Source organism: Sphaeramia orbicularis, chromosome 8, assembly GCF_902148855.1.
Source record: "Sphaeramia orbicularis chromosome 8, fSphaOr1.1, whole genome shotgun sequence".
NCBI lineage: Eukaryota > Metazoa > Chordata > Actinopteri > Kurtiformes > Apogonidae > Sphaeramia > Sphaeramia orbicularis.
The window spans coordinates 37,817,717-37,832,113 of NC_043964.1; the positions used below are offsets into that span (position 1 = coordinate 37,817,717).

A 14,397-nucleotide genomic window follows, 5' to 3' on the forward strand; every position below is an offset into this window, starting at 1 on the left:
CTGCAAACCATTTGCCTCCAAACTTGGTGATTTTTAATGCTACTAATGCTAAAAAAATTAGGAAAAGTTGACATTTGTTCCCACAGGACAGCGACCCTACAAACATATGATGATCATGTGAGCATATGGTGCTTGGGTGCAAATTAAATAATCTTTAAGTGCACAAAATAGAGCAAATGAGCTCAACATTAAACATCTACAGCAGTGAAGTGCAACATACTCATGAATGTAGTAGCAACATGAGTCCAAAAACATCATAATAGGAAGAAAAGAAACACAGGGACCATTTTATTGCTCAATGACTACTTTTACTCTTCAAAATGCAAGTCCATTTTGCTGTTAATACAACATATTTTTACTTTGTGAACTCAGCAATGAAGTTTTTAACCTGTAATGGAGAAGTCTAAGTACTTTAAGAAAATTATATGTTTGCATGACTGATATATACTACTACTACTAAGTAGGGCTGGGCAGTATATTGAATTGATTTGATTAATCAAGGTTTTGGTCTTTTTGGAAATTGTGGAAAGTGCCTGGAAATTCATCTGGAGACCTGATTTCCTCAAAATCCACCCAGTTTGCTGTTACTCCAGTCAAACAGTCATATGTGGCATGTACACTGTTGTCCATAAAGTTTATATATATATATATATATATATATATATATATATATATATATATATATATATATATATATATATATATACATACACACAGGGTGGGGAAGCAAAATTTACAATGAACATTTAGTTGTTTTTTCTCAGCAGGCACTATGTCAATTGTTTTGAAACCAAACATATATTGATGTCATAATCATACCTAACACTATTATCCATACCTTTTCAGAAACTTTTGCCCATATGAGTAATCAGGAAAGCAAACGTCAAAGAGTGTGTGATTTGCTGAATGCACTCGTCACACCAAAGGAGATTTCAAAAATAGTTGGAGTGTCCATAAAGACTGTTTAAAATGGAAAGAAGAGAATGACTATGAGCAAAACTATTACGAGAAAGTCTGGAAGATAACTATTAAAGAAGAATGGGAGAAGTTGTCACCCGAATATTTGAGGAACACTTGCGCAAGTTTCAGGAAGTGTGTGAAGGTAGTTATTGAGAAAGAAGGAGGACACATAGAATAAAAACATTTTCTATTATGTCAGTTTTCTTGTGGCAAATTAATTCTCATGATTCTCAATAAACTAATTGGTCATACACTGTCTTTCAATCCCTACCTCAAAATATTGTAAATTTTGCTTCCCCACCCTGTATACTACTACTAAGTAGGGCTGGGCAGTATATTAAATTGATTTGATTAATCAAGGTTTTGGTCTTTTTTGAAATTGTGGAAAGTGCCTGGAGATTCATCTGTAGACCTGATTTCCTCAAAATCCACCCAGTTTGCTGTTACTCCAGTCAAACAGTCAAAAATGGCATATACACTGTTGCCCATAAAGTTGTAATATATGTATATATTTTTAATATCTTCTTATGAAATGATTGTGACAGTGTGATTTATTCTTGATAGATAAAGTGTAATTAGGACTCAGTATCTAATCATGGCACCAAGTAAAAGGTGATTACTGATGTGTATGAATTGGAATAAAAAGAGGAATGTATCTGTGTGAAAACCAACATTATTCTAACTTTATGGACAACCATGTAGTTTATATAGCTTGTCCATAACATTGAAAGGAAAAAAAGGATTTTTTTTTTTTTTTTTTTTTTTTTGGTCACATCCTCCAGCTCTCCTATTAAGCCTTACAGGATGTATTATCACTTCTGTCACTGTGCTCATGGACTATAAGGACTAAAGTATTTGGCTTCATTGAATTCAGGTTTGTCAGGCGTCTGGACTCTGAAATGATAATGACAAATGTCATAATAGAGCTTCATATTCATAGTCAGCTTTATTTCATCTTTGGGGTTAATTTTGTTTACACTTTAATGTACATTTACAAAATGCTGAGTTTGTTTTTACTTATTTTTTTCCAACATTGAAACTGTGTTCATGGTAATCTTTAGAACATTCTGCTTCCAGATTTCTGAAATATTTGTCACATATTCACCATAATTAATCATTTTATACATTTAAGTAACCATATGTCTTCACCTCTTACTCAGAAAGAAAAATCAGCTTTAAACCTTAAAACAAATATAGAATAGACGATAGGTGGAAATTCCAGGGGATATGTCCCCCCCCCCCCCCCCCCCAATAATGAGCCACCCCTCCTAAAAAAAACAAAACAAGAAAATAATGTTGAATAATTTATCAACATCCAATGAAGGCACGATACAAGTGGTTCTATAGCTAATAAAGGTGAAACAATGTAATTTTCAACTTTTGGAAAATTACAACCCCCCCCCACCCCCTTCCTCACAGTGGTACAGTTCACAAGTTTCTCTTCAACTTACAGCGCGAGCGGCAGGTTTTCTGTTACTACTTTTAGAAAGTCAGACGCAGGCAGGTAAACCATCAGTCCAACGGAGATATAAAACCACAACGAGTGAAAGACAGTAAGACATTTATCACACTAACTGTTCAACAACTACACGCTTGTAATAGGAACAGCAACATTTGTCCTATTTTTCCCCCAATTTCACCGCATTTTATTAGCATCCCGGTTAAGCTAGTAGCTAATAAATATTAACAGGCTCGTGCGGGTTTTCAGAAACAACACACCATGAACATAACTGAATCATTTACATTATTGTTAATCAGTGATGATAATGGATGATAACTTACTAGTACTTCAACCTACAAGGCAGTAGGTGGATGCAGTTAGATGTCATGCCCAGGACGGACCTAGGATATATATATTAATATTATATATATTAATATTAATATACATATATTGTACTTTTAATATCAATATTTAAGACTTCTGAACAACACTGTAAGGAAAGTTTCAAAGGAGAGGAAGAGAGAATGTCTGGCAGCACAGTAAAGAGTTACTGCATTTTTTTCCCCTTGTCCCCCCCAGGAATAAGTCTCTGAGATTTTACTGTTTACTGTCACCCCAACTATAAACTGAGATTTTCGCCCCTGAATAGAATAGAATAGAATAGCTATCTAACTAGCCATTGATTTAAGATTTACCATGATAATTATTGATGACAAATAACATGAACCTTTTCATCATGACAATATTTTAAATCAATAGGAATAGGAAGACCTACGAGCTATAGTTGTGGTGTGTCCCAGTGTTTTGTCCGTATACTGAACCATCATCACTTTAGGATTGAAACCCCTGGTTTATGCAGGTTATACAAATAAGATGTTTGAAAAGAGGTGTTTGGTGCATTTTAGTCTGATCAGCAATCCAAACGTAGCCTATATTGCTTCTCTGTTGGTGAATCACATGAGTCTTGTTGATATATGGTTATAGACGTATGTAAATGCCCACATCAGGCTTTATTTAATTTAACCCATAAAGACCCAGTGGTACTTTTGTGTCAGTTCCCGAAGGAATTTTTCTCTATATTTAACCTTTCTTAAGAGATTTATCACTATCTATTATGACATTATCCTCAGTATTTTGTTTTTTTTTCAGTGAATATCAGGTATTTTCCTATATTTAATTTTATGATCATGTAGATGTTCATAAAAGCTCAGGATAAAGTATTGATATTATATCAAAAACAGAGAAAACTGAAAAATAAGTGACTTTTTCAGTAAAATATATCATTAACTGAACATAAACCTAGTGTGTCCATCCACTGTCATTTGTCAAACTCCATGGGTTGTACTGGTGAATCAATGCTGTAGACGATGACAGTGTTTCCATGTTCATTACAGAGCCTCTGAATGTCTAAATGGGTCATATCTGATGACCATGAAAAGACGACAAACTGTAGGCTATTTTACACCAATTATTGACATGTGTTGATGTAATTAGTGGATCAGAAGTTATTAATCATTTAAAATCAGTACACAGTTTTGGTCATTGGCACTGCTGTAGTCCAGGGTATATGCTGGTATACGGCATATATCCACTTATTTTTCAGTCAGCATTGTGTATATCCACTTATAAATCGCCCCTGATGGGCACCATTCAGTAGTATCTGAGCCAGATTGCCCATTTTTTCCCCTAGGATGGTGAAGCCATGACCCATCCTACTATGCCTCTATGATTGGCTAGTACTTGCTGTCTTCACTGATTAGATTGGTTAACTTTACATATGAGGACTGAGGAACCAATCAGAGGCAGCGTAGGGCAGTTCATGAACTTCAAATTTTGAAGTACTTTATTTAAATACATGTTTAAAAAACCCTGAAACATCATGTTGAATACATTTACATTCATGCAGCTGCTTGTGTGACCAGTAATACCTACAAACTGCTCCTGATGAAGTCATGATAATTTTATAATAGTGAGCAAATACTACTGACAGATTTTTGGGTAAACTAAATAGAGTAGTCTTACATGTCACTGTGTCTAAAGCAGGGCATTTTTCTGGATTACTTAAAAAAAAAAAAGGCAAAAATTTAGAGTATACCCACTTCAACGCTGGTCATCGGTGGCTGTTTGGGTCTTTATAGGTTAAATGCCTTTCAGCAGCTGCCATAGATCACATTTGGTTTTATCTGTAGAAAATGGGTGGTTACACAAAGTCTGCACGACAAACAAGCACCCATTTTTAGAATTCTTCTCATTTTTGTGTGACACCTTCAGACCATACAAAGGAAATTTCTCTCCCGGCCTGGGAAGAATTCCACTTGAGGTGACATTGGTTTGACACATCGATGGTAACAGAAGAGTTTTCACTCGGGGCCAAAGTATAGTTATGTTTTTCTAACACAACAGAGAAGTGACTTGGAAGAATTTTAGCTCTGAAGGTAAAATGCAGTGTCACGGCTTGATGTGTGACTTTTTTCTTTTTAACTTCTTACTTTCTATCAAGTTTGTATTCAGGTTGTTGTTAAACTAAAGGATGAGGTTATCTTCCTCTAATTAGCACACATCTAAAAGTTAAATGAGACTCCCAGGTGGCTGAAAGTTGATGTGCACTTCTGTGTGTATGTGAACACAGTCTGAACTCTCCTGCTCTCAAATTCATACACACAGATGGTACGAGGCTTACAGATGCAGTGCCGTCAAAAAGTACCTCCTCTAGAGAAACAAGGAGGTAGAAAGCACGACGGAGCATATATTTAAGTCTTCTGATGTCATTAGCGAAAGGAATGACCTGATCGCGAAGGTGAAGAAATCCCATGGTGATAGGTGCATCCATGTAAATGACTTAAAAGTTGAATACAAATATTTGCCTACATTCAGGACACTTTCACTGTTGTATGATTCATTTTCTGTCACGGAAGTTAAACCAGAGATGATAACTATTCAGAACAGCTGCTTTTCAAGAATTAACCCTTAAAGACCCAGAGCTACTTTTATGTCAGTTCCCAAATGAATTTTTCTTTTTATTTAACTTTCCTTGAATGGTTTATTAGATTTTTTTTTTTTTTTTTTTTTTTTTTGGATTTGGACAGACTTTATTTGTCATTCCAGATTTTAAAAATGAAATTTTGATGCAGTTGGCTCAGCATGTAGCAGCAATAAATACAAACAGGGACAACAAACAGGGATACAGGATAATATATATACAAGATAGAATAAATATGCATAAAAAAAATCTATGTGTGAGTATAAAAAAACTTTGGTTCTCAAAAACAAAAACAATTTTCAGTGCTGACTATTGAACAGTTATATTGCATGTTGCAACAGTCATGTGTAGGTGAAGGTGTGTGTGTGTGTGTGTGTGTGTATGTGGGGGGGGGGGGTTGTTAGTCTTATGGCATATGGAGTGAAACTGTTTCTGAACCTGGCTGTCACCATTTCTATTATAATATTATCCTCTGTATTTAATATTTTTCTTTGAAAATCATGTGTTTTCTTATATTTAATGCACTGATTATGTAAATGTTATAAAAGTTTGGATTTAAGTTGATTGATATAATATCAAAAACAGAGAACACTGAAGAAAAAGTGTCTTTTTCCGTAAAATTCATCATTAACTGAACATAAACCCAGTGTGTCCATCCACTGTCATTGATCCAATTCCATGGGGTTTACTGGTGAATCAATGTTGCAGAAGATGACGGTGTATCCACGTTCACGACGGAGCCTCTGAATGTCCAAATTGGTCATATCTGATGACCATGAAAAGATGATAAACTGTATTTTACACCAATTATTTACATGTATTGATAGGATTAGTGGATCAATAGGTATTAAAGAGTTAAATCATTGGATAATTTTAGTTGCTGGTGGATGTTTGGGTCTTTATGGGTTAATCATAAATGTATTTTGTGTTTTTACAGCAACACAACAGAGGCTGGTGGGACATACATCAAGAAGTGCTGCAAAGGCTTCTGCATCGATATTCTGAAAAAGATCGCCAAGTATGTGAAGTTCACCTATGACCTGTACCTGGTAACCAATGGCAAACATGGCAAGAAGATCAACAATGTCTGGAATGGGATGGTGGGAGAGGTAAGATGATCCGTGACAATCCGTACAGTAAAGTGAACTCATGTTCCACAAACAGAGAAAAGCGTGATCGAGTGTTTGTTTTGCACCAAAATTTCAAAGTGGGAAAAACTGTTTGGAGCTGTGAGGCTTTGGCAGCAACTGTAAACGCTCAGAAAGTAAACAAATCTTAGCTTCTCCTGCAGAAAACTCCTCTGCATATCTTTAATTACCAGTTTCAACTTGGAGGTAAAGTCTTAGAGTTCATTTTAAGACTTTAAACTTCATAGCCATCTGTATTTTTTATGACAGGCTTTACTCATTGAGCTCAAGTTCAGCTGGCGTTATTTAGCACTGACTCCTGGTCGCATATTGATTATATTAGTTATGATTCAAATTGAGATTAAAAACTGCAGTTAGTCAGATTCTGGTTTATTTGGCAGGTGTTTGTGTTTACTTTGGTTTTTAAGTTAATTCTTACAGACTGCATGTCGGGATAGTACAGCTAATCTGTAAGGATCAGTGCTGGGATCTGTCCGTATGTCTGTCCAAAATGTGTATCAACATACTAAAGCGAGTGGTGTGACTTGAACAAAAATGGTAATAAATATTCTTTACTGTATGTTTCAGCCAGATGTCTGTCAATTACATTTTGTGGCTTTTTTCTGGATTATCATGTAAAATATGCATTAGCGCAATTATTTTCATTGTCAACTACAATCATGATTAACAGAATGTTGGGACACTTTAAAATGTACAGTAACATAGAAAAGATCACAACTATTTAAACTGAGAAAATGACTGTTTTAAGGAAAATGAATAAGGTTGTTTTAAATTTGATGGTTGCAACACATCACCAAAATGTAGGAATGGGGAGAGCAAAAGGCTGCAGAAAATTAGATTATATTAGATTAGATTAGAGTAGATTAAATTAGATTAGATTAGATTGGACTTTATTGAGCCTACAACTGGGAAATTCAATGGTCAAAAAGTAACTGGTACTAAAACAAAACAGCTGGAAGAACATTTTTCAACTAATTTGGTAAATTGGCAACAAGTCAGTGACATGACTGAGTATAAAAAGAACATCTTGAAGATGGAAGTAAAGATAGACAGAGGTTCACCCGTCTGTGAAAAAGTAGGTTTACAAGTTACAGAACTATTTCACTATAATGTTTCACTGAATAAAATTACGAAGACTTGGGATGTCATCATTTACAGCATATAATATAATCAAAAGATTTGGAGAATCTAGATGAATCTCTGTGACAATGGACAAAAAGGGGCTAAATCAACCCTGGATACCTGTGATTTTCAGGTCCTCAAGCAGCACTGCATTAAAACCAGGCATCGTTTTGTAAAAATCAGTGTATGGGTTCAGGAACACTTCCAGAAAAAAAAAAAAAAAATTGTAAACACAGTTTGTCGGGCCATGTATAAAGGCAGGTTTAAGTTCTATGATGAAAAGAAGCCACACATGAACATTATCCAGAAATGCAGCCAAAGATCATTTTAAGTGGAGTGAGCTAAAGAAAAACTGTTCTGTGGTCAAATAAACAAAATTTGAAATTCTTTTTGGAAACCATGGAGTAGACTAAAGAGAAGTGGGAACCATCTGGTTTGTTAACAGTCCATGGATGTAACGCTTGCATCTGTGATGGTATGGGGGTGCATTAGTGCCTGTGGAATTGGCAATCGCCTAGCTTTTTTGTAATTTGGATTGTAATCTGACAACTATTTTCTCAGTTTATCTATTAGTTGTTTGCTCTATAAAATGCCAAAAAACAATCTTGAAAACTGTCTAAGGTGATGTCCTTGAATTTGTACAACTTAGCAATAAACCTAAAGAAAGAAATATACAAAATTTAAGAAATCAGGAATTAAATGACCGATTTAATTCTGAGAATGTTTCACTATTCGTTTAATAGTCGATTAATTGTTTTTATAAGGTTTGACATTGACTGAATACTAATGCAAATATTTTTTCCTTTATTTCTTCTTTTTCCTCCCCTTCTTTCACCCATTTCATTTTCATTCCATTGTTACTGTATCTGTTTATTTTTACCCCTCCTCCTTCTCTCTGTGTTCCTATATCCTTACGTCTACCTCGTGCACCTCAAGGTGGTCTATAAGAAAGCCGTCATGGCCGTCGGATCTCTGACGATCAATGAGGAGCGTTCTGAGGTCATCGATTTCTCCGTCCCGTTCGTGGAAACCGGGATCAGCGTCATGGTCTCCCGTAGTAACGGAACGGTCTCTCCATCGGCCTTCCTCGGTAAGTGCCTCTGAATAACTGTTTCTTTGTTGTAAGACTCGGGAGAGACGGAGAGGAACCTCCGTCTTGTTTGCTTTTTCAGTTTGTATGAGTGTAGACGGGTATTTGTTTTGTGTGTGTGCTCCCAGAGATACAGCGCTGACAACCCAATTCAGCTCTGTTACACAGCTGTCAATACTTGCTCTTTCATCTGAGAGATTTAGCTCAACTCCTGCTTCCTCCTACAATGACTCTTACTTACCTGAAAGGGACTTAACCACAGGATTTTAACCCGAGTGACCGTGGATATCCCTGTTATGGCTGCACAGTCACATTCAGCATTTACATAAAAAGTACTTAAACACACATGCGTGAAACCATCGTGGAAAAGGAGCTGTCATAAACAAGAAAAAACTATCAAATGTTGAAAATCCTGCCTAAAATCATAAAATTACCTGCCGATTATAGACCAATGTTTCACATGCAAATATTTTTAAATAAAAAAACTGTTTCTTAAAAATAGCGTGTCCAAATGAACGCACACTTGTCTAGATAAAATGAAAAGATTTAAGAAAGATTAAATAATTAAAGCATGGCATTTTGGCTAGGAATACATTCTTTCTACGCTCTGGTGGAAGATAATAAAACAGCAAATTCCAAATGACCATAACCTTTTCTTAATAAAGTAAAATGTACTCAAAATAAGACATATAGGGTGAATGAAAATACGAAATATGTCTCAATATCTTCTTCTGTCAAGCATGACTCAAATCAGTAATAAAGCTGAGTTAAGTTATAGTACAATAATATAAGGATAACTATATCTTGAGCGTGTTATATATTTAGAGATTTAGAGATCAGTAAATGTTCATTCTGGGTCCACACTCAAAAATATGTAATGCACCTTAATGCAGGATGCTTCCAACCATTGTAAGGTATTACTGATCCACTCCTTCTGTAGACATAAACAGCTCACTTTAAGGTAGCAAAAAAAAAACAATTCTTGTTTTCATGTACTAATTATATTCCATTTCTGCAATTAGACTCACTTCAATCACCCTGAATCTCACACACTGGACAAATAAGCTTGAAGAAAGTTATATTTCACAGTTAATGTAATAGTTTTAATTTTTAATTAGTTTAATTTTTTTTTGTTTCATTTTGACCCTTTGTGCAGGATTATTAATTACTAGTGCGTTGACCTGTGGGGAACCATGGGTCATATTAATATGATATCAAGGGACTGAAGTTAATAAATGCGTCGTTCCTTTTTTTTAACTTCATTTCCATGCAGCGTGGTACTGTGCTTCCCGTCAACTGTCATGGGCATAGCAACATGACTGTAAGGCTACTGTATTCCAGAATTACAAATATCTCCCAAAATATTGGTCCTATCAACTTGCCAAGATATTTAATGTGGAGATGGACCTATTCCTCAACTGTAGGTACCAACTTGGCCTGTTAAAAACGGCTCAGTTTCTCAGAACTGTGCAGATACACACACACACCTACACACACACACACACACACACACTCTGAGACCTTCCAGTATTATGACACAGATGTTTGTATGTTTACATTTAAAAATAGTTCAGTATGGGGTTTGTGTTTTTTTAAAGATGTGTGCCCAGAAACACATATGACTCACATTAAAAATGCGATATCTCATGAATATCTTGAGGAAATGTCATTCACTTGGAATCAAGGATGACAAAAATGGATTTTGATGGCCAAAGGTCATGGGACTACATGTTCATCCATTAAAAGCACAGTATCTTAGAAAACCCCTGAGGGAATTACTTTAAATTTAGCTCAACCCTTCATTTGGACTCATGGATGAACTTATTAGCTTTTTAGTCACTAGAGGTCAAAGTTCAAAGTTGCTGTGACCTCACATGACACGTTGTTTCCGGCTTTAACTGTAGAGACCTACATGAACAGATGATGATTCAAGGATAAAGGACACATGTGACTGAACTTCCAATGGTTGTTTATAAAGTTTTGTTTTGTTTTTTTCTTGGACGTTATATTAACTGTGTCTACCCACAAACAGCAACTACAAAATATATGTTTCAGTCAGCATGTTTCTTTTAGTTATGACAATTTCAGACATTTTTTTAGGGAAAACTTATGTCTCTTTATGTGAATATAGATATTATTTAAGGTTTTTCAATATAGCAACATTGAACAGACACTAACACCTTTACATATTTACAGAATAATAGAAGAGTACAAAATAAACTTAACTAAAAAAAAATTTACACACAAAACCACATATGTATTATAAAATAAAATAAATAATAAGTAAATGAAATGGCTGCCAAAAACTATCAAAATACATAGACACACTTAAATTCTATCAGTACAAACATCCCAGGGGGTCAATAAAATTATATATACATGTCTTATGGGTGGTCAATAATTTGACAGTGAGCCAAAAAGATAGATAGATAGATAGATAGATAGATAGATAGATAGATAGATAGATAGATAGATAGATAGATAGATAGATAGATAGATAGATAGATAGATAGATAGATAGATAGATAGATAGATACTTTATTGATATGGAAGAAAATTCTGTGAACCTTGTTGCTTACATACATACATACAAATGACACAGTGAGCAAACATATGTACAGTGGTGCAAATAAGGACAGAACTGTAGTGCGAAAAAGGATGGAGAAAAAAAAAAGGAAGAGTTAAGTATAAAGAACAATAATAATAATGTTAATATTAAGAATAAAAGTGACATAGCCATAATAAAATGACATAGCCAGGTCATGGTTAAGCTGTTAATTCACATGTCCACCATTATCCAATATAAGATTACTATATTCTGTGTATATCAATGTTCTTATTTCATATATCGACCAATGTATTGGATATCGACTTTTTTTTAGCCCTCAATATTGGTATCAGCATTGGCCCCTAAAATCCCATATGAGTCAGGCTCTACTGCAGAGCATCCAAAGATGGCCAGGTCATGGTTAAGCTGGATGTCACAGGAATAGGCCAGTCAAAAACAGTGGTCCAGTAGTTATATAACACTGGACAGAACCACAAGAGATGTGACACTGATCTGGTTGCAGCGTGGCACCTATCGCATTGAGGAAATACAGATGGAAACAGATGGAAAGATCTGATCAACTTTACTTTGGTGTAATGTAGTCTATGTATGACTGTATTGAAGCACTATGTCTCTTTTTAAATTATAATTTTGTTTGTAAGAAAAAAAAGCTTTTCTTACACGCTTCGTAAGTTTTCTTTCACAATAATAATCTCGCCACAAACACTAACAGGTAGCGAGGTTTCCCATCCATCATAGACAAACATGCACGTCTCAGCATACACCAGCAAAAAATAAATAAATAAATAAAAACACAGGTACACTCACTGGCATGTGTGCAGCATGCAGTTACTGCTGTGAAAGTGGCAATTATAAGGGCTTAGCAGAAAAACCCCCGTAATGGCTGCTTGCCAGTGGACACACATACATATTTGTGCGCACACAGTGCACGGCCCGGTGCCAGCAGTGCTCTCCCATACATTAGAGCAGAGTTTAATCTCTGCAGTAGTGTTGTGAGCTCAGAGGGAGGACAGGACTGCTGACACCAGGGCTTCCTATACTGTACGCCTCCTCACGCTGTCAAATAGGAGGTGTGTCTGTGTATATGCAAGTGTGTGTGGGAAGGAATGTAGAGGCTCTGTGAACATGCAGGAGTCAGCTTGTTATCCATGCAGTGCTTTCCGTAATACGTGTGTGTGCGTATTCATGATTGATTTATTCATTCAGTTTATGGAGGGGACAGAAATGGAATGAGCCCAGAAAATGGATGTAAGAATTTTCCCAGCATGCGCTAATACTTAATCTCTGACCTTTCTTTCTTCTTCTCCCTCAGAGCCATTCAGCGCATCAGTGTGGGTGATGATGTTTGTGATGCTCTTACTGGTGACTGCAATGGCTGTCTTCATGTTTGAGTACATCAGTCCGCTTGGCTTTAACCGAAACCTGGCGCAAGGAAAAGGTGAGGAGGAAAATAAACATTTCAGTACTTGTGTGGACTTTGTGGTTCAGGTCTTCTTCTGTATCAAACTCATTTTCATCCAGGGGCAACATTCAGCCCCTGGATGAAAGCATTGCATATTAGTCTATAAGTAATGACAAGTTTTTCTCTTGGTTTTAGTACAAAACCCCCATTAAATTATGAAAAGATTTACATTTCATAAAAAAACCTGAAAAAACACAAATTTCATTAGAAAAAAAGTCACATTTTAACAATATTATGTCACAACCTATCATTTGTACTTGTGCATTACACACCATATTACACAAACATTTGGTAACAGGCATAATATTATTAAAATTTTGGAATTTGAAACTAAAATAAGAACAGTTTCTACACAACTTACAGATCACAGTGGATCTACAAATACACAAAACATTTATTAACAATCAGAATATTGGTAAAATTGCCCTATTCAGGTTGTTCATATTTGTTCAGGTTATTCACATGTTATTGTTAAAGGATAGTTTGTAGATGTAAATATTTTCATTGTGTTATTTTTTTCAAATCAAACCATAAAGAATATTTGTAGCTGTCATTATTTATAGGTTATTATATTATTATTTTACTTGAGATCACTTTGAACTAAAATGAGTTCAACACCCTTGATTGTCTTCAGTGTTATTTTTGCACTTTGCAAATTCATCCTGCAGGCCAGATAGGAACCTTTGATGTGCCAGATTTGGCCCACAGGCCACGTGTTTGACGCCCCTGTTCTAAACCATCTCCTCCTGTCTGTCCTTTCTTCTAGACCCTCACGGCCCTTCCTTCACCATGGGCAAAGCCGTGTGGCTGCTGTGGGGTCTGGTCTTCAACAACTCTGTGCCAGTGCAAAATCCAAAAGGAACCACCAGTAAGTTCATTGTGTCTGTGTGGGCCTTCTTCGCTGTCATCTTCTTGGCCTCCTACACTGCCAACCTGGCTGCCTTCATGATCCAGGAGGAGTTTGTAGACCAAGTCACCGGGCTTTCTGACAACAAGGTAATGCAGACCATGGGAGGAGTTGTTGGTTAAAGTTTGTCTGGTTGAATTTTACCTATGAAAGGAAATGAATCTGGATGATGCAATCTGCACACATTCTTAGTGACATTATCAGACTTTATGGTCTTATACATGTGCAAAATGGTGTTTTTTTCCCTTAAAATTTCCCTTTTTTCATAGTGTGTCTTGTATTAAAGATAGATAATAGAATAGAGTAGAATAGAATAGAATAGAATAAATCTTTATTGTCATTGTTACAAGAGTAATGTTTAGTTTTAATTCAGTTTCAATTTATTTCGAATATGCAACAACAAAGTAACCCTACTGTAGTCCTTAGAAATCGAACAGATTGCAAGAAAACATCAAAAACTTATACATGGAAACAAAATATGACTTCATTCGCATATTTCAAAAGGAGTGGGAGGAATTGTAACTTCGCAGCAGATTCTTGAAGTGCAAAAAGAAAGACTTGTATATAAAAACTAGATAAAAACTAGATACTGAAAAATACTAAAAATATACAGAACTAGAAGCACTCGGAGAGCGCAGACCTCCGCCAAGGCTGATCAGTGCCCCCCCTCCCCCCGATCACCACCAAAATTTAATCATTTCTTCCTCATCCCATTTCC

The 14,397-nt window shown here is 35.7% G+C and overlaps 1 protein-coding gene across 2 annotated transcripts in view; it reads left to right on the forward strand.

Annotated features, from left to right (window-relative positions):
* grin2aa (glutamate receptor, ionotropic, N-methyl D-aspartate 2A, a) overlaps positions 1 to 14,397 on the forward strand; it is a 345,668-nt gene that overhangs the window by 291,913 nt on the left and 39,358 nt on the right. For both annotated transcript variants that reach the window (XM_030140951.1, XM_030140950.1), the window contains 4 exons: positions 6,319 to 6,490; positions 8,588 to 8,741; positions 12,623 to 12,748; positions 13,539 to 13,768. In XM_030140951.1, the coding sequence (XP_029996811.1) occupies positions 6,319 to 6,490; positions 8,588 to 8,741; positions 12,623 to 12,748; positions 13,539 to 13,768 (682 nt within the window). The remainder of the gene's footprint in view (positions 1 to 6,318; positions 6,491 to 8,587; positions 8,742 to 12,622; positions 12,749 to 13,538; positions 13,769 to 14,397) is intronic.